The sequence below is a fragment of the Aulonocara sp. 'chitande type north' Nkhata Bay genome, linkage group LG7, assembly GCF_057382095.1.
Source record: "Aulonocara sp. 'chitande type north' Nkhata Bay isolate Kocher_YH1m ecotype deep benthic linkage group LG7, A_spYH_male_GT1.1, whole genome shotgun sequence".
NCBI classification, from domain to species: Eukaryota; Metazoa; Chordata; class Actinopteri; order Cichliformes; family Cichlidae; genus Aulonocara; species Aulonocara sp. 'chitande type north' Nkhata Bay.
The window spans coordinates 43,036,534-43,064,470 of record NC_141350.1 but is presented as its reverse complement, the minus strand read 5'-3'; the positions used below and the strand labels follow the sequence as shown (position 1 = coordinate 43,064,470).

Below are 27,937 nucleotides of genomic sequence, written 5' to 3'. Positions count from 1 at the left end.
ATAGGTTAATTGAAAAATCTAAATTTCCCGTAGGTGCGAATGGTTGTCCATCCCTGTGTGTTAGACTGGCGACCTGTCCAGGGTGTACCCCACCTCTCGCCCTATGACAGCTGGGATAGGCTCCAGCGCCCCCCGCGACCCTGAAAAAAAAGGAGAAATGGATGGAGAGCTTTTAAATGCACTGAATGATTTTGACAAAGAACAGTTGAAACAATGCAGATGTAAGTTTGTTCTGAGCACCCCTCTTCAAGCCACATGAGAGGTTTTTGGGGAAGGCAAATTAGGACTATTAGATGCGTTTTAACGACTATTCTAGATCACACTTCTAAGAGACTTGACACTTCCTCACTCAGAACGTGTCTTTATGAAGTTATGGTTATTGTGAATAGCACCTAGTAGTAGAGAACCTAAATGACCCAAATTTAGAGCCTCGTACACCAAATCATATTCTCATGATGAAGGCCAGCATTATTCTACCCGCTCCTGGCAAATTTGTGAGCAGGGACCTGTACTTGAGAAGGAGATGGCGCCAAGTTTAGTTTTTAGCCAATTAATTCTGGACAAGGTGGAAGAAGGAATATCTTCTCACTCTTCAACAGAGACAGATCTGGCAAAAAGATAAAAGGAGTGCAAAGGTGAAAGATATTGTTATTCTTCAAGAAGACAATTCTCCAAGGAAAAAGTGGAAACTGGCAAGAGTAACAGAGGTATATCCAAGCGTAGATGGAAGTATTAGAATGGTTAAGCTTTTTCTCTGTGATTCAATTTTGGATAGGGATGGGAAAAGGACTGTCAAACCAGCGTATCTTGATAGGCCAGTACACAAAACTGTGCTATTGCTAGAAGCAGAATAAATGCTAAAATGTAAGCATGTTCCTACTATAATGTGTTTAGGCAGAAATCACAATAGGTTTGTCATTTGGTGGGAGTTTTACTGCCATACTTTTAGTTAACATATTTTGTTTTGCACTATGCATATTTTATATGTCATTAGGACATTTATTGTGGAAATTCTCATGTAGGAACTATTGTACTGCATGTTGGTTCCACTGGTGCACCTGAGGAAGATGCATGCCCATGCTGAGGTATGACCATGGCAAGCTGAAGCTGGAGAGACAAATTTAAGTCAGAAGAAGTTCAAATGTTCTTAAAAATATCTGTAAGGTGTTTATTTCTGCCTCAAAGCATGGGCCAGTATGTTTTGCATATTATATCGATGACTTTATGTCTCTGTTTCACCCGTCTTTCTATTTCATTGAATTTACATTGTGTTTTAGTTCAACGGTTGTGAGTTTGTGATCAAGTTGATGCTGTAACAATATCAACCCCGAGACCTTACAACTCACTTTAAAGCCAACTTCATGCCATCAATAAAAATAACTCTTTGACTTAAAGAAGAGGTGGAAGTGATAAATATGTTTTCCAATAAATCTAATGGCCTACTAATAAAAGCACTCTGTGTAATTTAGACTAAATTAAGTGAAATATATGTCTACTATCAGACTAGAAGACGGAAAACACATCATAAGATGTTTACTTGAATTCTCAGCAACTTTGGTCCTCAGCCAATAAAAAAATATGAAACTTTTACTGTGACGTCATAGAAAAACTCACCAAGGTCAAATCTTATTATGTTTACACGCAAACACATATCATCATTCTCGGGTTGAGCAACGCTACGGCTTCACTACATCTGTTTGTTCTGTACAAAAAGACGTGCAGGTCACTTAAAAATATCTCACCCTGTGTTTCTCTGCCTGTGGTAGAGGTGGAACCAGATCAAGTGGAGCTGATTCTTGAACAGCCTCAAGTCAGAGCTGGATTGACCTTCTGTCACCAGGTACTGATGAGCCCGCTGTGGAGAAACATCACTGATGATGTTCATGAATCCCCAGCTGACTCTGGTAACCTTAATACAGCACAGAAAAAATGTCACAATATTCATTTATGTTGTGATTATTGTGATAATAACAGAAACAGATGCATCTATGTCATCATCTTTGAGCTTTTACACTTAACATAATTATAAAAACATGAGTATAAAAGGTGTTAAAACTCTGATGCCATCTTGGAATACTGCACTTTGTTCATGTCATTACAACATTTCTCTCTTTCTAATCATATATCTAGATGTTATGTCAACACACATTTAATCTACATTATAAGAGTGCCTTTGTGATAAATGTGTCTTTCATTCTTGAATTAACTGGTTAAATATTTAATCTAACTAAACCCTAAAGATGGAGTCAGAAGACAACAGTCACCTGAAGGGGCTGAAAATTGTAAAGACCCTACAGAACAATCAGTAAATGTGAGTAAATCTGTGATTCTGCGAGTAACACACTGGGTTCAGTTTGGAGGTTGAACTCTCACTCACCAGGATTGACAGCTGTCTGTGCCACAGTTAAACTCATGCAGTGCTAATTTAAAAACTCTCAAATATTTTGGACAATTTATATTTTTCTATCACAAAAAATACACTTCTTCATTGAAGTAAACACACAGAGCAATTAATATATATTTTTAAATATAATTTTTCTTTATTTTAATTATCAAATTACAAATAAAAAAAACAACCCACCTAACGAGCCCTGGTCAACCCCTCACTTGAATTTTTGATTTTCAGTTTAAGGCAATTAAATTCAATCCAAAGATTCAACCCCAACAATCAAGTGATTCCCTATGAGCAACGGTGGACAGGAAAAACTCCCTTTTAACAGGAAGAAACCTGTGACAGAACCAGGCTCAGTGTGGGGCAGTCTTCTGTCATGACTGGTTGGGAGGTGAGGGCAAAATAAAACTGAACATAAATGAGAGCACAGTATAGTTATTATGTTATAATTAGCCAATCAAGGTGGGCAGGTAATAAATAGCGCCCGTTATGGCAAGACCTAGACCTAGACCTAGACCTACGTTACTTGCGAAGTTGGTAAAAGCACTCTGTGGTGCTTTCTCACGCCTCACATTCTCAGTCTCTTTCTTTCGTACACTCAACTGCCTTTCAATGTTGTCCATCCTTGCATTAATCATTCTATTTTGCTCTATGAGAGCCTCTAAACGCTGAGCTATTCTCTCCATTGACTAACTTTGTAACTGCTGCAGGGACAAGTGTCAAAAGAAAAAAAATGTTCCCTGAATTATTTAAATGTAAAGGTATTACCTTTGTCAAAGACTCCTGCTTTGCAAAAACAAGTCGCTGTTACCGAAGACGCACCAAGGTAAACTGTGTTAAAGCACCTCTATTTATAAACTCATGTGGCAGAGATGGTGACGTCAACCGTCACGGGAGACTGTGACGTGCGGTCGACCGTCACGTCACAGTCTCCCCTTTGAGAAGATCAAAGGATCAAAGAATAGCTCCGTGTCATTCCGCGCATGCTCAGATCATGTGTATTGAAACGAACGGGATATTTATTTATTCATTTTAAATACCTTGCTATATAACAAAGGCGACTGCGCACTCAAAGGACGAGGAGAGTTCAAAATAGGGCTGTTCGATATAACGACACATATGGATGACGATATGAAAAAGTCTATCGCTTCATATTACGGCAATATTTTTTCATGGCTGTATCCCAATTCAGGGTCTGCAGCCTTAAAGTACGCAGCCTCAATGGTCCTCAAGGGCCGTGTACTCAAAGACCGCTAAGGCCGGAAGTGCGAGGCTTGTGAAATGGGACGGTCTAGCCTCCGTCGCGCTGCCCAGGTTGCCTAGCAACCATGATAGCTGGAAACGTGTGGTTGACAGAAATTAAGGAGAACATATTTTGTTCGTTTGTTTGTTTCTACATGAGCTTTGTGTGATTTAATAAGCATCTGAGGCTGAGACCACAGGACTGTAAAACATGATTGTTGCATGCTTGCATATTTCTGAAAACATCTTAGTGGTGTGGCAGCCATGGGTTGAGCCAGCCCTGCAAACCCTGTGGATGGACGATGCAGTGGACAGTGGGAGGAAGCATCCTAAAGCTCTCTTTGCAGACCAGCCTGTGTGATTCTCCACTCGCCGACCAGAAAAGACAAACGGCGGGTCTCAGTTGCAGCACCTCATCCATTCTGTATGCATGAAGCTGCACGCATGTATCACCTTCATTCAAAAAAAAGGAGCCAGCTATTTTATTACTGTTGACCTTGTAACATTTATCACTTTAAACATAGCACAAGTCAAAAAGCATACCTGATAGGCAATCATAAGATAAAGCTCGTAAGCACTTACCTGTGGAAGTGCTTCAGTATTTATTGCATTTGGCAGTAACTGTGGTTCTAGCTGAAGCATTTACAGTATTTTTGAAGGAGGCGAATTCATCGTCTTATCTGACAAAAATCAACGCCTTTTCCTGTTATTTGTGACCATTTTGTAAACAAATATGCTTCTTAGAGTTGACATTATTAAAAATCCTGAATTGGTGTAAAAGTAAAAACAAAAAAACACTTTCCCCTCTTTTTCTCTGGTAAAACCTTTTGGTGGGCTGCAAATACTTCCTCTGTGTAGACAGTAGTCGTGTTGTTATTCGCTAACTTAACGGGAAAGCTTAAAATGAGTTGAGGCTTAAAGCTAAAGCTGAAGTGAAGAGACACTGAAGGACTGAAGAGGTCACTACATGCTGAAACAAATCCAGTTTGAAGCAGGTGGCTTTTCTAAGCCCGACTCTGGAATTTTGTTTGCTGTTGTGATGAGAGCAGAGCAGCACGTTTGAATGACTGCGTGTTTAATTCACAGAAACGCCAACGCAGCCATGGGTGTCCTGCTGTCCAAATCCATGGATGACAATTTAAAAAAGCAACAAGAATTCATGCTAACGAATGCACGGCTGCAGGTGAGTGAAAGTGCACCCACTCGCACATCACCTCTGACCTCTGCTGTGACATCTTTCACTAGTGAAAGATGGTGAAAGTGAAAAAGCAAAAAAAAAAAAAGCAGATTTTTAATTATTTTTTAACACATAAAATTGCCCCAAACCTTCCCACCAAAAGGTTTTACCTTCATACTTTGGAATTGTACTAGTTGCAGATGCTGAAATGATGTCGGACTAAGTTTAAATTGTGCACTTGTTTATTTGCATTATTTTTGTATCAGCTCCATGAGTACAGGAGACATCCACAGCAACTGTAGGTCTGCAAACATTTTTAATCTCTATGACTACAACCAAATCCATTTAGACCCACTACTTTCCCACTACTCTCTGGAGGAGGTAATTAACTACACTGCTCATTGTCTGAGTAGTGTGATCACTGTGCGTTACTTCCTTTGTCCCACACACTGACACAAACCCCTGTCCTAATGACGACACGCATACCATCTTTCTTTTAGTGTTTAAGTATTACTACACACCAAAGTCAAAAACCAGCCCAAAGTGATTTCACAGCAGGTACCACTGTGATTCTACTTAAAGAGGAAACTTGCACAGGTAGAAAAAAAGTTTGTTACCCTGGTGAAGATCATGCTATGGCTTCTGGACTGGGGTGAGCATACACTCAGCTTTAACCTCACTCTTCCTCAATTTTTAGTCACAAAAAGAAATTCTTCTGTGGAAATACGCCACTGGGCTCAGATGTTCATATTGCTGTCTTAAGCAGGAGGAACTTTCTTTGGAAAGATGGAGTCAAAGAGGGTCAAAGCTTTCTGAAATCTTTCCAAATTACTGTAACTGTAAGATGCTTTTTTAAATGCCTATTTTCAATCCCCTGGCAATATTTCAATAGAATTGAAATCTTAGCATTGGTTAGGCACCTCAGGTCCTTGAGTCCTTTCTTTGTGGATTTACTAGTGCATTTAGGAACATTACTCCATATCCAATTTTGGACAAATCATTTTTAAAAGCATGAGAGCATACAGAGTGCCCAAAAGTCAAAGTTTGCAAACATGCAAAAAAAAAAAAACCTTAATCCACAAAAAAAACCCTAACATGAAATATTTTGTATTCATCAGGAATACCTGCTGCACATATTTTCCGCATGTATTTGCTCTGCTTTTCTTTCTCACATGTTACATCTGTTTCTTTTCCTTCTTCCAATGTGTAGATCATGATGATTTGTGTGCATCTGTTTTCAAGTTAGTGTCCCGCTTTGTGTTCATACTTGCACCCTTCACAAATGTCACCCTCAGACTGCGTTGGTTCATTTCTGCTTTTTCCAGTCCTGTCCCAGAGTCACAGTCTGCTGCTTGTCTGAGCTTGCCAAAACCAAATCTTTTCCTTTTGATATTCCCACCAGCAGATATGTTTGTCTAGTTTTGAATTGCACATCTACACTAATAGGGCTAATTTATCACTTATGGGTTCGTAGCTATCCCATACAAACAGCCTGTAGAAACAGAAAATGGTAAAGAATGTTATACAAAGACCCTGAAGTCTTTATTGTAGATGACACATTATCATTATTATTGTTGTTATAAGTGTTCATTATTATAAACACTCATGAGTCATTTGGCATCAGCACAAAAATGAGAGGGAGATGGGCAGAATATTGAAGGAGCAGAGGCAGTGAAAGTGGATGAGTTTAAATAGCATCCAACCATCCAAAGTAACAGTGGGTGGAGACGAGTGTCAGCGGTAATTTGTGATGGATAGTTACAGACTGAAAGGAAAGGTTTTTAAGATGCTATGATGTGTGGTTTGGAAAACTGGAGGTGACAGAGTTGAAGATGTTAAGATTTTTTTGTTTGGAGTGACCATGAAGGACATGATTAGGAATGAGTACATCAGAGGGCCATTTCAGGTTGAGCGCTTTGGAGACAAACTAACTAATAATGTGAAACTGGTGGCTGAGCAAAGATGTGCAGTGATCTTTACTTATGTTACGTATTTGTGTATATGGGCATATTGAACTGCTTCATTTTTATAAGATGGAGACCCTGCAGCATCTATGTACTTAGATGCTGGAGTGAGTTTCAGGATAGTTTATTCAAATTTAACATCCTCTATCTTCCATTTACTTCCTTTTTTGTGACCCAGATGAAGCCGTCATGAAAGCTGACCTTTCAGCGAACGTGTCACCCCATTTCCCGTTCCTGCAGCTCATACACATGGTGTGGAGGAGCGGGAAATGCTTTCTTTTCATAATTGCATTCTTCACTCATTCACAACATGGGCCGTTAAAGGGGGACACCCTTAAGTGTGCTCAGACTACTCACTAGTTTGTTTCAGCGGATGCTGGCTTTAAAAGAACAAACACTGTCAATTACAGAAGTCATTCCTGTAATTTCCATTGAACCTAAAGAGTGTACAGCCAAGAGTCGATGTCAGGAGTACGAAACACCCAGATTGTGGAGATGAAAAGTTTGTCACTTCCTCCTTCCCTAGAGCGTAGTGTTTGTAGTTGGCATGTTTACAGCAGTGGATTCCAGGGTTTAGTTTCATGACTTAAAAAAAATTCCAAAGAAACTTCTCAAGCATACATAGAAGTTCAGTCTGTGCTCCCAACTAATCACATCTCTGTTCACGTAATGTACACTTCCTACAAGTTTTTAGGGGCTTTTTTTTTAAAAAGTACTAAGCCTTTGGTGCTTATGGAGATCTCTTTAAACTGTCTGTACTCTCATAAAACAATTAACTGATGAATCAGATGATTATTACAGCTCTGATCAACAGTAATTGACTGAAATTGATTATAACTGAAAATGAAATCTTACCAAGCAGGGAAAATTTTATTTCATCATTTCTTCTTAATTTATTTTTGTGTGTCTGTGTGCGCGCGTGCATGTGCCCAGATGGAGCGCCAGATTCTGATGCAGAACCAGATGAGAGAGCGGCAGATGGCGATGCAGATCGCCTGGTCCAGAGAGTTTCTGAAATACTTTGGCAGTTTCTTTGCGGTGGCCACAGTGGGACTAACTGCAGGGTGAGATTCTAACACCTCACAAAGATCTGACACAAACACACACAGACTCATCTCTGTGTTGTGCTTTTATCTTTGCAGTTAAATATTGTCTTCTGTTTATCATCATTTTTCTTTAGAGCTATTAAAAGAAAGAACCCAGGCATGCTGGCTCCCATCATACCTCTCAGTTTCATATTTGCCTACCAGATGGACAGCGCCTATGGAACGCTTATTAATCGTATGAGAGGTAAAGCTACACACTTACAGGCATCATCATCTTAAGGAAACCTGTTTAACATTAAAAAGAGGGTGCACAGACGGGTAAATAAATCCTTATCAAGCATTATATAGTGATTCTTTGCTTTGGTTTTCGAGGATTATTTTACTTTGAACAGCAGAACACAGACTCACTATATCCAGAAAACACAGGCTCTAATATACAGTTAGGTCCATATATATATTTAAATACGTGAATAGTGTCTGTTTACCAAAACAATTTCCACTTTCCGCTATGATGGGCATCTATATAATGTGTAGACGCCCAGCTTTCATATGAGAAAATCCACATTCAAATCGGATGAAGGTTTTGGAGTTCCGGCCCCTTAACGTGTGCCCCCCGCTTTTTAAAGGGACAAAAAGTAATTGGACATTTGACTGAAAGGCTATTTCATGGGCAGGTGTGGGCACTTCCTTTGTTATGTCATTATCAATTAAGCAGATAGAAGCCCTGGAGTTGATTTGAGGTGTGGCGCTTGCATTAGCACGATTCAAATGAATACATTTTATTTTATTTGTCCAGTTACTTTTGATGTCCTGAAATGATGGGATTGCATTTTAGTTCTCACATTTTTGTGCAATCTTTTTGTTCAACCCACTGAATTAAGGCTGACAGTCGGCAGTTCAACTGGATCTGAGTTAATTATATTTAAAGTTGTTATATTTAAAATTAATTGTGGTAATGAACAGAACCAAAATGCTAAAAAAGAAAAAGTCTCTGTCCAAATGGACCTTACTGTTTACCAAATAATGCATCTAAATGTTTAACAAATATTGTGTTTAGTTATTCATTAATGACATTTTTAAAAAAGATTGCAGTCACTAATTATACCCATTAAATGTGTTTTTCATGATGTCTTTAGGGGAAGCTGAGAATATCATGGAGACTGAAAATGACCGTCTACAGTTACCTCAAGGGACTCCAACCTTTGAGAGCATAGAGAAGGCCCGCCGTGCTAAAAGCAGCCTCAGCGCCTTCTTGGAGAAATAATGTAATTAGTTATTGTCTAACAGCGTGGTTCCAGAGAGGAGCTGCAGCCACTGTACATTTCGTTTTCAACAAACCACAAAGACGGGGAAGTGGCTCACAAAGAAACCTCAGGTTTAGCTGTCCAAAACATACCCACTCCCTAAACGATACACAACTATACTTTATGTAGCATTAAGGTAAAAGCGGCCTCAGCTCCTTCTTGGAGAAATAATGTAATAATTTATAGAACAAACGTCCTCTATCATGGAAAATTTTAAGGCTCTGCTATTTCTCTCTGTCAGGTTGACCTTTATTGAACGAAAGGCTCCTTATTCTGTCTCATTTCAGTCTTTCAGATACACCAATTGGGCATTACATTATGACTACCTAACTAACACTGTGTTGGTCGCCCTTTTGCTGCCAAAGCGGCCCTGACCCATCACATGATATCTGGCACCAAGATGCCAGGTGTGGCCTCCGTGTTGAATAGTCTGAATCAGTGTTACTCACTTTGCTAGTGGTCATAATGTTATGCCTGATTGGTGTATGCCACATGTTGATCCATGAGTTAAGTTTTATTACAGTGTTATAAGAGCATTGTGTGACCACAGCAGATAACTTGTCTCTAAATATTGCACAATTGCAGTTATATCATCAGTGTTTTCTTTAGGTTGTTATTTTCCAGGGTTTGCTTTGATTATGTATGATGGACTTGAAGGGAAATTGATAGTAATATTAATCAGTTTATGTTATCTCTCTGGGGGGTTTTGTTGTATTTAGATGAACAAGAATACCAGCTGCTATAAGCCTGGTTCATGAATGTAATGATGATGATTGAACAAAGTGGTAAGACAATGATTGTTGACTTTGGTCAAAGCTGCAATTAGACCAGTGCAGAGCAGAAATTCTCTTAAACACTCTTCATAACAGCTCATTTTATCTGGCTCTTATGTGTAATACGTCGCCTTTAAAAAGCTCCTGAAACACTGATGACTGTTGCAGGTCACTTGCCTCTCTGTTTAGATGATAGACTGTATGCAAAAGATGGACGTAGCATCCAAACCCTCCACTTTTTCTCCTTTACATTCAGCTCCTGCTGTCCTGGAACAGCAAAGGCTTGCCCTTTCTTTCTCATTTCAGTGGCTACAATCCATCCTTTGTATTCAGTCTGTGGTTCTTTTCTATCCAGGTCATAGACGTGTTACTTTCTAAGAAGCTTTGTTTTGATGAAATGCCCTCTGCCAGGCTGGTAACTTTTGCAGTTGCCGATAACCAACAGCTGAAGTGATCAAAATGTAATGGTGCATTATTGGTAAAGATTCTCAGACATTTGTATTGACAGATAAAATGTATTATTTTCAACACTAAAATTTTAATTGTAGGTGTGAGGGAGCTTCAATACAAAGCTGTTGGACCTCCAACTTTTTTAAGCCATCACAGTAGATTCCAAGGTGCTGATATCTATACTTTGTGTTTGACATCTGGAAAAAATTTTAAATTAATAAAAAAAGAAAATTGAAAAGATTTCAGTGTCTGAATTGATCTTTGTGACAAGGACACCCCCTGAATGCAAAGCTGTAGAGCAGGGATGTCAGTGTTTCTGTTAATGTAATGAGATCTTTTAATCTCAAAGAGCAGCAACTTAAGCAGTATGTGGGGTTTGTTTGTTTTTTAACGTGATAATGAAATGCTGCATATTAAATGACATTTCTCAGGATGACTCTTTGGGCTTAAATTGTTAGAAGTTAATGTGTAAAGTTATGTCCTCTTTCATATTTTCCACAGCCATTCAGTGGACTGGAGTGGAGCATATTTCACAGTTTGAGTGTGAGAGGATTCCCCAACAGAGAAACAGTGAAACTAGCAGAGCCAGAGCTCAGCAAAGGCCAGAAATATTAAAGATCCTACTTTGTGCATCCTCAAAACACGCTGGCACTCCATCTTCTTGTGAGCCCTTGAGGGTCGGCCTCTGTTTCCTCCCAAAGTTGTGGGGGCCTGCTGCATCCTCCACATAATATCTGTGTGGCAACACTTGATGTCTACCAAGAAGAAGGAGAGGAGGCGGCACAAGCAGGACAAGCCGAAACAGTTGAAGGCACAGGTGCAGACGGGGAGCTTTCAGGAACCTGTGTCTGAGCCAGGCTTGCTGCACAAGTGTCTCCTGAACAGCTACCTGCATGATGTAGTGCTGCAACTGAGACCCGCCGTTTGTCTTTTCTGGTCGGCGAGTGGAGAATCACACAGGCTGGTCTGCAAAGAGAGCTTTAGGATGCTTCCTCCCACTGTCCACTGCATCGTCCATCCACAGGGTTTGCAGGGCTGGCTCAACCCATGGCTGCCACACCACTAAGATGTTTTCAGAAATATGCAAGCATGCAACAATCATGTTTTACAGTCCTGTGGTCTCAGCCTCAGATACTTATTAAATCACACAAAGCTCATGTAGAAACAAACGAACAAAATATGTTCTCCTTAATTTCTGTCAACCACACGTTTCCAGCTATCATGGTTGCTAGGCAACCTGGGCAGCGCGACGGAGGCTAGACCGTCCCATTTCACAAGCCTCGCACTTCCGGCCTTAGCGGTCTTTGAGTACACGGCCCTTGAGGACCATTGAGGCTGCGTACTTTAAGGCTGCAGACCCTGAATTGGGATACAGCCATAAAAACCATGAAAAAAATATTGCCGTAATATGAAGCGATAGACTTTTTCATATCGTCATCCATATGTGTCGTTATATCGAACAGCCCTATTTTGAACTCTCCTCGTCCTTTGAGTGCGCGCTTTGTTATATAGCAAGGTATTTAAAATGAATAAATAAATATCCCGTTCATTTCAATACGCATGATCTGAGCATGCGCGAAATGACACGGAGCTATTCTTTGATCTTCTCAAAGGGGAGACTGTGACGTGACGGTCGACCGCACGTCACAGTCTCCCGTGACGGTTGACGTCACCATCTCTGCCACATGAGTCCTTAAATAGAGGTGCTTTAACACAGTTTACCTTTAGGACGGCCGCACCTAGAAAATAGTTTTCATTAATCTTGCGCTTGTAGTTAGCAAATATAAATAAATCACGTCTTTCAATCGTACAATACTGCAAGAATTAAGGAAAGCAATAGAGAACTCGTCATCTGTAAACATGTCAAACTCCGTTTGGGGAGCGATTTGCACTGTGGGCACTTATGCTCACAAAATTATGAGAAAAACGTTGGGATTTGATGACCAACGTTCACCCACTGCTGACCAAATTGTATGCGAGGCACCTGAAGTTCGCTGTGCTAACCAAATTTTACACGCGGAACATGAGGTACCATTGCCAGATCAGCATATACCTGAACCCCGCTTCAGCAGCTGCAGAGGACAGCATAATCAGAATAGCGGTTTAAACCAAGTGTGTGAAATTCTTCACCCTGAACATATACAGCAGCAGCCTTCTGTGATTCAAAGACATCAGCTATGGGAAAATTCAAATCGAGATGCAGCAGACCCTGCTGAATCCAGGATCTCAGACCTAAGACCTAGTCAAAGAGTCTCAGAACACCATGATGAAATTCTTGGTAGCAATAATAGTTTTGTCAATTAAGCTTTCTTTCCCCACCTGCAGCATGCACCTATTTTCCACTTTTCTGGATTTGACAGCACTAATTAGAGCATCTGAGTGCTCACCCATCATTTGGTTCAGTCCAAGCCATAGCTAATTGTTTGCTGGTGGTTTGAGTTGGTTGTCAGTCCACGCAGGAGTCTGATTGCTCCGTAAGGTGAGAAACATCATTTCATTTTATTTTAAAATTTCATCAAAATACTAAATTCATTAGTTCACTTTGGCAGCCCCCAGTTTTATCCAAACCACAGAAGCCACAGGTGTGCTTAGTCATTGCATTAAGCCTGTACATAATTCAGGCAGTTTTAGAATATTGGACCTCCTTTTTAATCATAAATTTAAAAACAAATCCTTCAAAATCTGTCTCATCATAATAAATATACATTCAAGTGAACATTAAATTCTCTTACTTTAGGCTTAATTACGCAGAACGTTTGATCAGGAGGACATCAGGTGTTTTAGGAAAGTGATTTGGAGGTATTCATGCCATTTAGGGTCCAGTAGGTGGCAGCATTGACCAAAAATTCTCGTCGCAGTCTCACAATTTTTAATCTCCTTTTCACACATTTTTCACACATATCCTGTTAGTCAGACAGCATCTCTGTATGCATGAAGCTGCACGCATGTATCACCTTCATTTAAAAAAAAAAAAGGAGCCAGCTATTTTATTACTGTTGACCTTGTAACATTTATCATTTCAAACATAGCACAAGTCTAAAAGCATACCTGATCGGCAATCATAAGATTAACTAAATGATACGTCACCTACTGTGTGGACTGCAGGTGCGTTGTTCTGTGACGTCACTGAAAATGTTTCCAGCTTTAAAGTCTGAGGCTTTCTCTGTGTGGTGTCTGCACTCCCACGGGTCAGACATGCCAGTTAGGAGAAAACAGGAGAGCATAGGGATGAATGGGGCAAGAAGCTTAATTATTGCTACCAAGAAGCAGAAGACAAAACTGAAGTAAAAGGATTCTGTGAAGTTAAAGGAATCAAATGAAATCCATTCATTTCATTGAGAATTCAAGTTTATTTATGTGGCTTTGAATGCAAACAACAGCTGCCTGTCTCTAATACTGTAACATGTAACATGACAGAAATTCCTCCAATTAGTAGTAATACTTTAACATAACACAAATGTTATGATTTGGCACAAAAATCATGATTTGGCAAAAATACTATGATTTAGCAGAAATACTATGATTGAGCAGAAGTACTAAGATGTAGTAAAAGTACTTTGATTTAACAGAAATACAATTATGGAGGAGTAATACTTTAAAATGGGAGAAATATTGATACACACACACACATACACAGAGCCTAAAGGGAAGAGTATTTGTGCCATGGAGTGTTAACAAGAATGTGAGGTCCATATTAGAAAAGCTGGTAAAATCATAAAAGTTTGCAGAATTGTAATAAATGATGAATATGAATTACTGGTCTGTGACAGTGTATTAATTTGTAGGGAAAAAAACATGTTGACCAAGGTGGAATCGAACCCACGATCTTTGGCTTGCAGACCTGTGTCATTACCAACTGCGCCACTGGGAAAGAGAAGAGCCGCTTTGAAAAACAGGGTGATGAGGAGTCAGAATTAGATCGCGGTGAGAGGCGAAAAACGCCGTTTTTTGGAGTTACAAAATGTTGTGTAACTCAAAAACTAGGTGGACTAGAAGCTTAATTTTTGTACTGGCTGAATCAGCTTTGGTGTACTTTGACTGCGATTTTCATTGCTCTTTGTACAACCGTCACTGAGATATGACGAAAGAGGAAACGGAAGACCTCAGATATGATTGGCTGGCTGGGGACCTGGCAGAAATATATAGAAATAGTATGATTAAGCATAAATACTACATTTACCAGAAATACTATATTAAGCACAAATCCTATAAAAAGCAGAAATACTATATTAAGCACAAATCTTATGAAATAGCAGAAATAGTATGATTTAGCACAATAGTAATAAGTTAAACAGAAAAATTGGAAAAGCAAAATGGACAGCTGAAAAAATGCTGAACATGCTGAGGGTCCCTCAAATATACTTGTTAAATGAAAAAAAAAGTTTATTTATGTGGCTTTGAATGCAAACAACAGCTGCCTGTCTCTAATACTGTAAGGTAGTCCCTACAGTATTAGAGACAAGGCCAGCAATCTGATGAAAACTCCCCGTTGGGAAGAAACCTCCAGCAGAACCAGGCTCAGGAAGGAGCAGCCTTCTGCCGTGACTGGCTGGGTTCTCAACTGTTGTTTGCATGACTGAGATGGTAAGAGCCTAATTAACCCCATTATACCCCAATTATTAGTTATTTCCCTATTAAAATCGTCATAGTCCAGTTAGAGCCAAATAAAGTTGGCACTGACATTAGGTTTGTCTTCACCTTTTCCATTTCCATAGAGGAAAATTAAAGGTATTGTGCTAAAAATGAAAGTAAATAAATTAATATAGCTCGAATTTTGTTGACCAAGAACAATAAAATGCAAAGGCAAACGCAAGTACATCCTACAGCATGTGACATCAGGTGTGCCACATAATGTCTGACCTCTTCGACCATTTTCCAGAACATGTGATGAATAGCCACAATTGCTAACTTGCACATGTTAGACACTGTGGTAATGGATTGTCCTAAAAATCCAGTTCCTCTCCTGATGATAGAAACCCCTCTATGAAGAATCCCATTATGTTCTTCTCTCCCTTCCAAAGGAGGCCTGTCTCTGTTCACAATTTCATCATGGTGTTCTGAGACTCTTTGACTAGGTCTTAGGTCTGAGATCCTGGATTCAGCAGGGTCTGATGCATCTCGATTTGAATTTTCCCATAGCTGATGTCTTTGAATCACAGAAGGCTGCTGCTGTATATGTTCAGGGTGAAGAATTTCACACACTTGGTTTAAACCGCTATTCTGATTATGCTGTCCTCTGCAGCTGCTGAAGCGGGGTTCAGGTATATGCTGATCTGGCAAAGGTACCTCATGTTCCGCGTGTAAAATTTGGTTACCACAGCGAACTTCAGGTGCCTCGCATACAGTTTGGTCAGCAGTGGGTGAACGTTGGTCATCAAATCCCAACGTTTTTCTCATAATTTTGTGAGCATAAGTGCCCACAGTGCAAATCGCGCCCCAAACGGAGTTTGACATGTTTACAGATGACGAGTTCTCTATTGCTTTCCTTAATTCTTGCAGTATTGTACGATTGAAAGACGTGATTTGTTTATATTTGCTAACTACACGCGCAAGATTAATGAAAACTGTTTTCTACGTGCGGCCGTCCTAAAGGTAAACTGTGTTAAAGCACCTCTATTTATAGACTCATGTGGCAGAGATGGTGACGTCAACCGTCACGGGAGACTGTGACGTGCGGTCGACCGTCACGTCACAGTCTCCCCTTTGAGAAGATCAAAGGATCAAAGAATAGCTCCGTGTCATTCCGCGCATGCTCAGATCATGCGCATTGAAATGAACGGGATATTTATTTATTCATTCTAGATACCTTGCTATATAACAAAGGCGACTGCGCACTCAAAGGACGAGGAGAGTTCAAAATAGGGCTGTTCGATATAACGACACATATGGATGACGATATGAAAAAGTCTATCGCTTCATATTACGGCAATATTTTTTTCATGGTTTTTATGGCTGTATCCCAATTCAGGGTCTGCAGCCTTAAAGTACGCAGCCTCAATGGTCCTCAAGGGCCGTGTACTCAAAGACCGCTAAGGCCGGAAGTGCGAGGCTTGTGAAATGGGACGGTCTAGCCTCCGTTGCGCTGCCCAGGTTGCCTAGCAACCATGATAGCTGGAAACGTGTGGTTGACAGAAATTAAGGAGAACATATTTTGTTCGTTTGTTTGTTTCTACATGAGCTTTGTGTGATTTAATAAGTATCTGAGGCTGAGACCACAGGACTGTAAAACATGATTATTGCAAGAACATTTTGAAGAACAGCAGTGAAGTTTTCGCTAAAGCGGCGACAGATGTTGTCTTGGCAGGGATGCATTAAATCAACCTCATCACACAACTGGAAATGAAAAGAGCAGAATAGACAAAAGAATGACATTTTACATTGAGGATTTAAACTTTTGACATGTTTAAAGACACAGACTGGAGATAAATGTAAAGTGCTTTAACCCTTGAACAAAAATTCTAAAGATAATGAACAGATTGATTAATCAGTTAGTACAGAAAATAATAATCAGATTTAGAGACAAAAAAATCATTAGCTGTTTCCCCAATCATCTTAACAATTCTTACCCCTGCAGATGTCCCCAGGAATGGATCTCTCTTTAATAGGTCCACAGTACACATTCCTTCAGCTACCTCTCGACGTCTCCATGCAAAGTTTTTTGTCATGCGGTCTTTCACCAGTGCTGTGTCAGGATGTAGCTTCTTGTGCTGATCATTTAGCACCTTGATATGAGCATCAACGGAGGCTGCATCTTCCCCCACAAAGCACGAATCCTTTGTCAAAGCAGATATCAGTATTATCATAAGTAAAATCTGATAAGTTAATGTTACTCGAAATGCGGTAATTTGTACACCAAATGCTTTGAAAAAAATGCAAAAATGTTGAATAGGAATTGCAAGTTGAGCTGACTTTTGTTAAATCAACTGTGAAGTTCCTTTTTCTATGTTAATGTTATCTGTTAACATGTTTCTTTCAATTAATGTTTACTTTTAGCTTTACAGTGAACATAATAAGACTATATGTTACCTTAGCTCTTAGAGGCTGAGGGTGTGAGGACTTACGAGAGAGGGCTTCAGTCTCTTCAGACAGGAGCTGCTCGATTCCTCTGTGGTCCGATGTTTCTGCGTGCATACAAACTTTTCTTTAACCCGGTTCACTTCTTCGTTGCTGATTAGGGGAGCCCGTTCTGCTTTGAACTTTCTCTTGAGTTGGCTGTGCCAGGTGTCCTAGTTGTTTCAAATGTATATAAGTAGTTAATTATGCTTACTTTATATTAATATAATCTATAAAAGAAACAAAAAAGGAGAGGTACTCACATAACCATTTCCGTGTACATCTCTTAAGAAAGGATACTTCACAATCAGGGCTTTGATGACCTGGATGTAGTCTGAGTGGGTTGGGTACCTGTTTCAAACATAAGAAAAACAACCGACAGTACACTGATTACTCTTATCCTTTCCTGGGGGCTTTTCTGTTCTTCAATTCTTCTAATCATATTGTTATTACCGTAAATAGTATGTTGTAGACCAATGTCAAATCAATGTAGCTAAAGTTGATTTTAATTTTTTAAAAATGGGCGTGGACAAACAGCCACACCTCTCCCAAACTTCATTAATTAATTGACTGCAGTCCTGAATTATTAATTTACTCTTGAGCAAATTCGAAAATGAACACTTTGGATATCATAGTCCAGACAAGGTCTGGAGACACAGGATGTATGGTTTTACCACTATTGCCAGTTCATTGGAACCGTGTGTCACGCCAGACTCGAACGCTGGTCTCCAGATTGGGAGGCAGATGGGCTAAGCATTTGTTCTCTGCCTCTCTTACAACAGCAATATTAATATTAAGAAATTAATGTAATTATTCAGAAAGGAACCCTTACATTGTGTACTATGACAGCATTTCATAAAGAGTCCCAATTATTTTGTTTCAGTACTTCTGTTCTTTCTAGACTGGTTCTTTGAGATCCAAGCGACTCTGGACATCTTGTGGGAATTTTGGAATGGAAATAACTGCAGGCAGTCTACGGCAAGAAGGTATAGAACTGCAATACAGTAGGAAAACAGCATTAACTAGCCATTTTGCAAGCACTTAAATGCATATGCAAATTTAGACATTTATCGCAACTTACCTCTGGTTTGCTTGGGACACTGGACCTTCAACTGTACCTTCAAATGGGTCGACCGGTTGTAAAGTGATGATGACTTCCTTGTAGCGGTTTGTGAAGTCTCTGAACTTCAGCTGCTTTTTGAAAGACTTGTCAAAAAGATATGCAACCATGGTCTCAGTGAGTCCACAGTCTACCGTCAATCCATCTACATCGTTATCTGAAATATAAAGTACAGTATGAAATAAAAATAAAACCATTTTCAAATTTAGTTTTAAAGTGACATTATGGTCAATAATAATAATAATAATAAGCTATCATTGTGAATCTGTCTATATTCCCCAAAAGGAAGTTACAATTAATTCTCTTGATTAATTGTTAATATAAATTAACTGGTAATATAAAAATGTAAGTAAGTGTCCCTGCGCAGAGCTTACAGCTCTCATATTCGAAAATCCCACTAAGTAGGTGGAATGGTACAAATGTGTGCCTTCCATTGTTTAAAATCCCTTTGAGCGGGAAACAAGTTAGATGCTATAAATTTTGCTTAGAAAACGATTTTGTTAATAGCTATATTTACATACTAGCATGTTTTGAGAAATTATTGATTTTTTTACATTGTTGTACAGGGTTCGTCACTATTTATTGATAAAACACTCGAATACGGCGGGCAGACAGACGTTGAACATTCCACCAACAGTCTAAATAGTCCACATTTGTACCTTTCTTTGTTTAAAACTTCGCTAACTGCTAGCTTTCGCCCATGTTAAATCTACCTCTTCGGACTTTTGCTAACTCTACTGTAAATCTTTGCGCCTCGTCGTCTGACACGTCAATGCCTTCTTCCATCAACCTTTTAAGGAGCTCCTCCGTGGATAACCCCCTGAGAGTCATTTTCTGCGTCAACGCTAGTCAGCGCGGAGGCGGAGCACTCATCGCTGCTGCCTTTTCGGCCTTTGGGATTAATGCGCGTTGCGAACTTGACACATGAAAATACAACATTGTGGTATTAATGCGCAGTTGTTTAGAAACCGTTATGCTGTCTTGGCGAACTATATTTGTAACTTACAAAATGTAGTCACCGTAACATAAAAATCTGCTTGACATTTTAACTTCCAAAGAACCTCGGTTTAACTTGATGTTGCAAATTCCATAAAAACCTCACAATTAATGAACAATTCTAGGATGTAGTAAAAGCACAAAAGTAAATGGCCAAACATAACAGTAAAATGATTTCACGTTTTTGAAAGATTTAAAACATTAAAAAATTATAACTGGAACTTAATAAAATGGAAATGGACCAGTTTTTTTTTTAACATCATTTGGTTGTGCCTGCATGTCATTGTGTGTGTGTGTTTTTTAATATAATTTAACATAACTTACACAAAGGTAGGTTACAGATATTCTTTGCATCATAGGATAATTTACGTACAGAGGAGAGGACCAACAGATTTGATTATAACATGTAGCTTTTATGAGCACACTCACATCTCATATGAATTTTACAATTAACCAGGCCCATCCAGATTTTCCCATGCTGACCCATTACCACATTCTGCCCCTGTCACTGCAGTACAGGTCAAAATGGTACAGATTTGTACTTTATTTCAAATTGAACCTTTAAAGGGGCATTTCTGGACTTTTAAAGACCAGTATTGTACTTTTAAGGGAACATTTAAAAAAAAATTTACCTATAGGTACAAAAATATTCTTCTCTCGTACCTCTATTGGGACAAATAGCCACAATTGCTGACTTGCACATGTTAGACACTGTGGTAATGGATTGTCCTAAAAATCCAGTTCCTCTCCTGATGATAGAAACCCCTCTATGAAGAATCCCATTATGTTCTTCTCTCCCTTCCAAAGGAGGCCTGTCTCTGTTCACAATTTCATCATGGTGTTCTGAGACTCTTTGACTAGGTCTTAGGTCTGAGATCCTGGATTCAGCAGGGTCTGCTGCATCTCGATTTGAATTTTCCCATAGCTGATGTCTTTGAATCACAGAAGGCTGCTGCTGTATATGTTCAGGGTGAAGAATTTCACACACTTGGTTTAAACCGCTATTCTGATTATGCTGTCCTCTGCAGCTGCTGAAGCGGGGTTCAGGTATATGCTGATCTGGCAAAGGTACCTCATGTTTCGCGTGTAAAATTTGGTTACCACAGCGAACTTCAGGTGCCTCGCATACAGTTTGGTCAGCAGTGGGTGAACGTTGGTCATCAAATCCCAACGTTTTTCTCATAATTTTGTGAGCATAAGTGCCCACAGTGCAAATCGCGCCCCAAACAGAGTTTGACATGTTTACAGATGACGAGTTCTCTATTGCTTTCCTTAATTCTTGCAGTATTGTACGATTGAAAGACGTGATTTGTTTATATTTGCTAACTACAAGCGCAAGATTAATGAAAACTGTTTTCTACGTGCGGCCGTCCTAAAGGTAAACTGTGTTAAAGCACCTCTATTTATAGACTCATGTGGCAGAGATGGTGACGTCAACCGTCACGGGAGACTGTGACGTGCGGTCGACCGTCACGTCACAGTCTCCCCTTTGAGAAGATCAAAGGATCAAAGAATAGCTCCGTGTCATTCCGCGCATGCTCAGATCATGTGTATTGAAATGAACGGGATATTTATTTATTCATTTTAAATACCTTGCTATATAACAAAGGCGACTGCGCACTCAAAGGACGAGGAGAGTTCAAAATAGGGCTGTTCGATATAACGACACATATGGATGACGATATGAAAAAGTCTATCGCTTCATATTACGGCAATATTTTTTCATGGTTTTTATGGCTGTATCCCAATTCAGGGTCTGCAGCCTTAAAGTACGCAGCCTCAATGGTCCTCAAGGGCCGTGTACTCAAAGACCGCTAAGGCCGGAAGTGCGAGGCTTGTGAAATGGGACGGTCTAGCCTCCGTCGCGCTGCCCAGGTTGCCTAGCAACCATGATAGCTGGAAACGTGTGGTTGACAGAAATTAAGGAGAACATATTTTGTTCGTTTGTTTGTTTCTACATGAGCTTTGTGTGATTTAATAAGCATCTGAGGCTGAGACCACAGGACTGTAAAACATGATTGTTGCATGCTTGCATAGTGGTGTGGCAGCCATGGGTTGAGCCAGCCCTGCAAACCCTGTGGATGGACGATGCAGTGGACAGTGGGAGGAAGCATCCTAAAGCTCTCTTTGCAGACCAGCCTGTGTGATTCTCCACTCGCCGACCAGAAAAGACAAACGGCGGGTCTCAGTTGCAGCACTACATCGTGCAGGTAGCTGTTCAGGAGACACTTGTGCAGCAAGTTTGGCTCAGACACAGGTTCCTGAAAGCTCCCCGTCTGCACCTGTGCCTTCAACTGTTTCGGCTTGTCCTGCTTGTGCCGCCTCCTCTCCTTCTTCTTGGTAGACATCAAGTGTTGCCACACAGATATTATGTGGAGGATGCAGCAGGCCCCCACAACTTTGGGAGGAAACAGAGGCCGACCCTCAAGGGCTCACAAGAAGATGGAGTGCCAGCGTGTTTTGAGGATGCACAAAGTAGGATCTTTAATATTTCTGGCCTTTGCTGAGCTCTGGCTCTGCTAGTTTCACTGTTTCTCTGTTGGGGAATCCTCTCACACTCAAACTGTGAAATATGCTCCACTCCAGTCCACTGAATGGCTGTGGAAAATATGAAAGAGGACATAACTTTACACATTAACTTCTAACAATTTAAGCCCAAAGAGTCAGGAGCCTTTCGTTCAATAAGGTCAACCTGACAGAGAGAAATAGCAGAGCCTTAAAATTTTCCATGATAGAGGACGTTTGTTCTATAAATTATTACATTATTTCTCCAAGAAGGAGCTGAGGCCGCTTTTACCTTAATGCTACATAAAGTATAGTTGTGTATCGTTTAGGGAGTGGGTATGTTTTGGACAGCTAAACCTGAGGTTTCTTTGTGAGCCACTTCCCCGTCTTTGTGGTTTGTTGAAAACGAAATGTACAGTGGCTGCAGCTCCTCTCTGGAACCACGCTGTTAGACAATAACTAATTACATTATTTCTCCAAGAAGGCGCTGAGGCTGCTTTTAGCACGGCGGGCCTTCTCTATGCTCTCAAAGGTTGGAGTCCCTTGAGGTAACTGTAGACGGTCATTTTCAGTCTCCATGATATTCTCAGCTTCCCCTAAAGACATCATGAAAAACACATTTAATGGGTATAATTAGTGACTGCAATCTTTTTTAAAAATGTCATTAATGAATAACTAAACACAATATTTGTTAAACATTTAGATGCATTATTTGGTAAACAGTAAGGTCCATTTGGACAGAGACTTTTTCTTTTTTAGCATTTTGGTTCTGTTCATTACCACAATTAATTTTAAATATAACAACTTTAAATATAATTAACTCAGATCCAGTTGAACTGCCGACTGTCAGCCTTAATTCAGTGGGTTGAACAAAAAGATTGCACAAAAATGTGAGAACTAAAATGCAATCCCATCATTTCAGGACATCAAAAGTAACTGGACAAATAAAATAAAATGTATTCATTTGAATCGTGCTAATGCAAGCGCCACACCTCAAATCAACTCCAGGGCTTCTATCTGCTTAATTGATAATGACATAACAAAGGAAGTGCCCACACCTGCCCATGAAATAGCCTTTCAGTCAAATGTCCAATTACTTTTTGTCCCTTTAAAAGGCGGGGGGCACACGTTAAGGGGCCGGAACTCCAAAACCTTCATCCGATTTGAATGTGGATTTTCTCATATGAAAGCTGGGCGTCTACACATTATATAGATGCCCATCATAGCGGAAAGTGGAAATTGTTTTGGTAAACAGACACTATTCACGTATTTAAATATATATATGGACCTAACTGTATATTAGAGCCTGTGTTTTCTGGATATAGTGAGTCTGTGTTCTGCTGTTCAAAGTAAAATAATCCTCTAAACCCAAAGCAAAGAATCACTATATAATGCTTGATAAGGATTTATTTACCCGTCTGTGCACCCTCTTTTTAAATGTTAAACAGGTTTCCTTAAGATGATGATGCCTGTAAGTGTGTAGCTTTACCTCTCATACGATTAATAAGCGTTCCATAGGCGCTGTCCATCTGGTAGGCAAATATGAAACTGAGAGGTATGATGGGAGCCAGCATGCCTGGGTTCTTTCTTTTAATAGCTCTAAAGAAAAATGATGATAAACAGAAGACAATATTTAACTGCAAAGATAAAAGCACAACACAGAGATGAGTCTGTGTGTGTTTGTGTCAGATCTTTGTGAGGTGTTAGAATCTCACCCTGCAGTTAGTCCCACTGTGGCCACCGCAAAGAAACTGCCAAAGTATTTCAGAAACTCTCTGGACCAGGCGATCTGCATCGCCATCTGCCGCTCTCTCATCTGGTTCTGCATCAGAATCTGGCGCTCCATCTGGGCACATGCACGCGCGCACACAGACGCACAAAAATAAATTAAGAAGAAATGATGAAATAAAATTTTCCCTGCTTGGTAAGATTTCATTTTCAGTTATAATCAATTTCAGTCAATTACTGTTGATCAGAGCTGTAATAATCATCTGATTCATCAGTTAATTGTTTTATGAGAGTACAGACAGTTTAAAGAGATCTCCATAAGCACCAAAGGCTTAGTACTTTTTAAAAAAGCCCCTAAAAACTTGTAGGAAGTGTACATTACGTGAACAGAGATGTGATTAGTTGGGAGCACAGACTGAACTTCTATGTATGCTTGAGAAGTTTCTTTGGAATTTTTTTTAAGTCATGAAACTAAACCCTGGAATCCACTGCTGTAAACATGCCAACTACAAACACTACGCTCTAGGGAAGGAGGAAGTGACAAACTTTTCATCTCCACAATCTGGGTGTTTCGTACTCCTGACATCGACTCTTGGCTGTACACTCTTTAGGTTCAATGGAAATTACAGGAATGACTTCTGTAATTGACAGTGTTCTGCTCCTTCAATATTCTGCCCATCTCCCTCTCATTTTTGTGCTGATGCCAAATGAATCATGAGTGTTCCCCATCTTTCACTAGATGGTGAAAGATGTCACAGCAGAGGTCAGAGGTGATGTGCGAGTGGGTGCACTTTCACTCACCTGCAGCCGTGCATTCGTTAGCATGAATTCTTGTTGCTTTTTTAAATTGTCATCCATGGATTTGGACAGCAGGACACCCATGGCTGCGTTGGCGTTTCTGTGAATTAAACACGCAGTCATTCAAACGTGCTGCTCTGCTCTCATCACAACAGCAAACAAAATTCCAGAGTCGGGCTTAGAAAAGCCACCTGCTTCAAACTGGATTTGTTTCAGCATGTAGTGACCTCTTCAGTCCTTCAGTGTCTCTTCACTTCAGCTTTAGCTTTAAGCCTCAACTCATTTTAAGCTTTCCCGTTAAGTTAGCGAATAACAACACGACTACTGTCTACACAGAGGAAGTATTTGCAGCCCACCAAAAGGTTTTACCAGAGAAAAAGAGGGGAAAGTGTTGTTGTTTTTTTACTTTTACACCAATTCAGGATTTTTCTTTTCTTTTCTTTATTCAAATCAAGCAACAAAGTATATATCTCATTTACATTGACAGTTTTTTTTCCTTTTTTCCCCTTTTCCCTTTCCCTCCCCTCTTTTTCCCCTTCCCTTCCTTCCTCTCCCCATCCTTTTTTACATAAAATATAATTACCATTATATAAACAATCATATCTATGTCTATATCAATTGTAGATGTGAGAAGCAACTGAATCGCTGCATCCTGTAATGCATACTCTATTGGAGCGCAGCTCAGTGACAGTTATTCCTCTTCCTTGATGCTGCACCTTTTCGTGGTACTGTTTAATAAGTAAACACAACATGACTTGATTTGGGGATAATGGCAGGATGTTTGATATATGGGTGTAGAGTTGCTCTTGTCCTCCCACCCTAAGTACTCCCTGCTCATCAACAAATGGACTTAGGCTGTAGAGCTTGTGTGTCTTATCCTTCAGTTGAATGTCCTTCCCTCGAGTCAAGTCCTTGATTTCTTTGTTCTGTTCTGTTCTTAAATAACTACATTTTCCGTAGCCTGTCACACCAGCGTCTGAAAAATGGTGTAGTTCACACTGCCTGTGTTTGCAGGTAAGACACGTCTTTGAACTTTCACCTTTGACAAGTTTTGAAGATCTAGGATTCCCACAGTGACAGTGTTGATCTGAGAGTGGCTCGTTCCATTCTACTTTCTCTTGGCATAACTGTTGCAGGATTTGTTTTCCTCTTAGGATGAAGGGTGCCACAAATCCCAGTGGGTCGTACACTGATGCTATTGTGCACAGAATTCCTCTTCTTGTCATTGGGCGCTCTTTTACAGTTACTCTGAACTAAAACTCATCAGAAGAAATGCACCACTGAACACCAAGTGGTCTTTCCATCAATAGATCTAAGTCCTTAATACTTTCAGCACTCTCTTCTCCCGACAGTGACTTTATCAGATTTTCACAGTTTGATATGAACTTTGTCTAATCTTAGTTTACCCTTGCTACACAATTCTCTTGCCTCTTTCACTAGTTTTATTGCTTCAGCTTCTGATATAACACGTACAAGTCCATCATCTACATAAAAGTTCCTTTGAATGAACCTCACTGTGTTTGGAGTGAACTTTTCCTCACATTGCGTCGCTAGATGATTTAAACCAAAGTTGAAAATCTTAGGCCTTAATGTAGAGTCCAGTAGGTGGCAGTGTTGACCAAAGAATGCTTAATTTCACTGTGGTCTCAGTTTTTAACCCTCCTGTTGTGTTGTTTCTGTGGTACAGCAAGGATATCCCTGAGTCAGTTTGTTTAGCCATCCAGAAGTGTCAGAACCCAAAAACTTCCAGTAAACTTTGCTGATATCTTATTATCAACTCCATTACTGCCCACAGGAACAGGACAGTTCACAACACCTGCGTTCTTGCACTTTACACGTCAGGTCAATAGAATACGGTGTGTGTGTGTGTGTGTGTGTGTGTGTGTGTGTGTGTGTGTGTGTGTGTGTGTGTGTGTGTGTGTGTGTGTGTGTTGGGGAAATATCTCTCACAGTTGCAAAGACAGATGTAGTTTTAGACCCTTTCAGCCTCCACTTTGGCTGCCAGGTCAAACCATTTTCATTTTATATGCTGGTTACACTTTTTAATCCAAGCAGAAATTTTGTATAAGAAAGGTCCTTTTAACAATTTTCTTTTTACATTTTAAAACTTGAAATCAGGTCAATTCATCACAATGGGAAGGTTAAAGCTTTTCACACATTAACATCTGTCACTTTCATTTAAAAAAAAACTGGAGCTAGCAATGTTACTACTGTTGACCTTGTAACATTTATCATTTCAAACATAGCACAAGTCTAAAAGCATACCTGATCGGCAATCATAAGATTAACTAAATGATACGTCACCTACTGTGTGGACTGCAGGTGCGTTGTTCTGTGACGTCACTGAAAATGTTTCCGGCTTTAAAGTCTGAGGCTTTCTCTGTGTGGTGTCTGCACTCCCACGGGTCAGACATGCCAGTTAGGAAAAAACAGGAGAGCATAAGGATGAATGGGGCAAGAAGCTTAATTATTGCTACCAAGAAGCAGAAGACAAAACTGAAGTAAAAGGATTCTGTGAAGGTAAAGGAATCAAATCAAATCCATTCATTTCATTGAGAATTCAAATTTATTTATGTGGCTTTGAATGCAAACAACAGCTGCCTGTCTCTAATACTGTAAGGTAGTCCCTACAGTATTAGAGACAGGCCAGCAATCTGATGATCCCCTATGAGCAAGCACTTGGCAACTGTGGGGAGGAAAAACTCCCCGTTGGGAAGAAACCTCCAGCAGAACCAGGCTCAGGAAGGAGCAGCCTTCTGCCATGACTGGCTGGGTTCTCAACTGTTGTTTGCATGACTGAGATGGTAAGAGCCTAATTAACCCCATTATACCCCAATTATTAGTTATTTCCCTATTAAAATCGTCATAGTCCAGTTAGAGCCAAATAAAGTTGGCACTGACATTAGGTTGTCTTCACCTTTTCCATTTCCATAGAGGAAAATTAAAGGTATTGTGCTAAAAATGAAAGTAAATAAATTAATATAGCTTGAATTTTGTTGACCAAGAACAATAAAATGCAAAGGCAAACGCAAATACAGTCATGCAAACAACAGTTGAAAACCCAGCCAGTCATGGCAGAAGGCTGCTCCTTCCTGAGCCTGGTTCTGCTGGAGGTTTCTTCCCAACGGGGAGTTTTTCCTCCCCACAGTTGCCAAGTGCTTGCTCATGGGGGATCATCAGATTGCTGGCCTGTCTCTAATGCTGTAGGGTGGTCCCTACAGTATTAGAGACAACTGTAGGGTGGTCCCTACAGTATTGGAGACAACTGTAGGGTGGTCCCTACAGTATTAGAGACAACTGTAGGGTGGTCCCTACAGTATTAGAGACAACTGTAAGGTGGTCCCTACAGTATTAGAGACAAGGCCAGCAATCTGATGATCCCCTATGAG

General features: G+C 40.0%; 3 protein-coding genes across 5 annotated transcripts; 1 reads left to right on the top strand and 2 right to left on the bottom strand.

The window, feature by feature from the left end:
- The first annotated feature begins 3,785 nt into the window (after positions 1-3,785).
- On the top strand, positions 3,786-10,581 carry LOC147325814 (plasminogen receptor (KT)-like). The gene is made up of 4 exons (XM_086300525.1): positions 3,786-4,817; positions 7,709-7,839; positions 7,956-8,065; positions 8,958-10,581. The coding sequence occupies exons 1-4, from the start codon at positions 4,698-4,700 to the stop codon at positions 9,083-9,085; spliced, it is 489 nt and encodes a 162-aa protein (XP_086156651.1). The 5' UTR covers positions 3,786-4,697; the 3' UTR covers positions 9,086-10,581.
- Positions 10,582-12,451: 1,870 nt separating this feature from the next.
- On the bottom strand, positions 12,452-19,580 carry LOC147325813 (sterile alpha motif domain-containing protein 3-like). Of its 2 annotated transcripts, none has more exons than XR_015130381.1 (7): positions 19,235-19,580; positions 18,483-18,678; positions 18,234-18,395; positions 17,665-17,752; positions 17,410-17,574; positions 16,915-17,121; positions 12,452-16,681 (listed from the first exon to the last, which is right to left on the bottom strand). XR_015130381.1 is itself a non-coding variant. In XM_086300524.1 (7 exons), coding segments are annotated over exons 3-7 (606 nt in total). In that variant the 5' UTR covers positions 18,236-18,395; positions 18,483-18,678; positions 19,181-19,576; the 3' UTR covers positions 12,452-16,537. The 2 variants fall into 2 exon arrangements, 1 of the variants encoding a protein (XP_086156650.1); XM_086300524.1 differs by having other exon boundaries at positions 19,181-19,576.
- Positions 19,581-21,811: 2,231 nt separating this feature from the next.
- Positions 21,812-26,374, bottom strand: LOC147325812 (plasminogen receptor (KT)-like). Of its 2 annotated transcripts, none has more exons than XM_086300522.1 (5): positions 24,552-26,374; positions 23,738-23,868; positions 23,512-23,621; positions 22,490-22,618; positions 21,812-22,115 (listed from the first exon to the last, which is right to left on the bottom strand). In XM_086300522.1, the coding sequence occupies exons 1-4, from the start codon at positions 24,669-24,671 to the stop codon at positions 22,491-22,493; spliced, it is 489 nt and encodes a 162-aa protein (XP_086156648.1). In that variant the 5' UTR covers positions 24,672-26,374; the 3' UTR covers positions 21,812-22,115; position 22,490. The 2 variants fall into 2 exon arrangements, with proteins under 2 accessions (XP_086156648.1, XP_086156649.1); XM_086300523.1 differs by lacking the exon at positions 21,812-22,115 and having other exon boundaries at positions 22,189-22,618; positions 24,552-24,648; positions 24,740-26,372.
- Positions 26,375-27,937: the final 1,563 nt, after the last annotated feature.

Coding starts and splice junctions, on each gene's coding strand:
- LOC147325814 (XM_086300525.1), top strand. CDS start 4,698: ATGACTGCGTGTTTAATTCACAGAAACGCCAACGCAGCCATGGGTGTC. Junction 7,840..7,955: donor ACAGTGGGACTAACTGCAGG/GTGAGATTCTAA, acceptor ATTTTTCTTTAG/AGCTATTAAAAGAAAGAACC. Junction 8,066..8,957: donor GCTTATTAATCGTATGAGAG/GTAAAGCTACAC, acceptor TGATGTCTTTAG/GGGAAGCTGAGAATATCATG.
- LOC147325812 (XM_086300522.1), bottom strand. CDS start 24,671: ATGACTGCGTGTTTAATTCACAGAAACGCCAACGCAGCCATGGGTGTC. Junction 23,622..23,737: donor ACAGTGGGACTAACTGCAGG/GTGAGATTCTAA, acceptor ATTTTTCTTTAG/AGCTATTAAAAGAAAGAACC. Junction 22,619..23,511: donor GCTTATTAATCGTATGAGAG/GTAAAGCTACAC, acceptor TGATGTCTTTAG/GGGAAGCTGAGAATATCATG.
- LOC147325813 (XM_086300524.1), bottom strand. Junction 17,575..17,664: donor ATGTACACGGAAATGGTTAT/GTGAGTACCTCT, acceptor TGAAACAACTAG/GACACCTGGCACAGCCAACT. Junction 17,122..17,409: donor AGAGACTGAAGCCCTCTCTC/GTAAGTCCTCAC, acceptor GCTTTGACAAAG/GATTCGTGCTTTGTGGGGGA.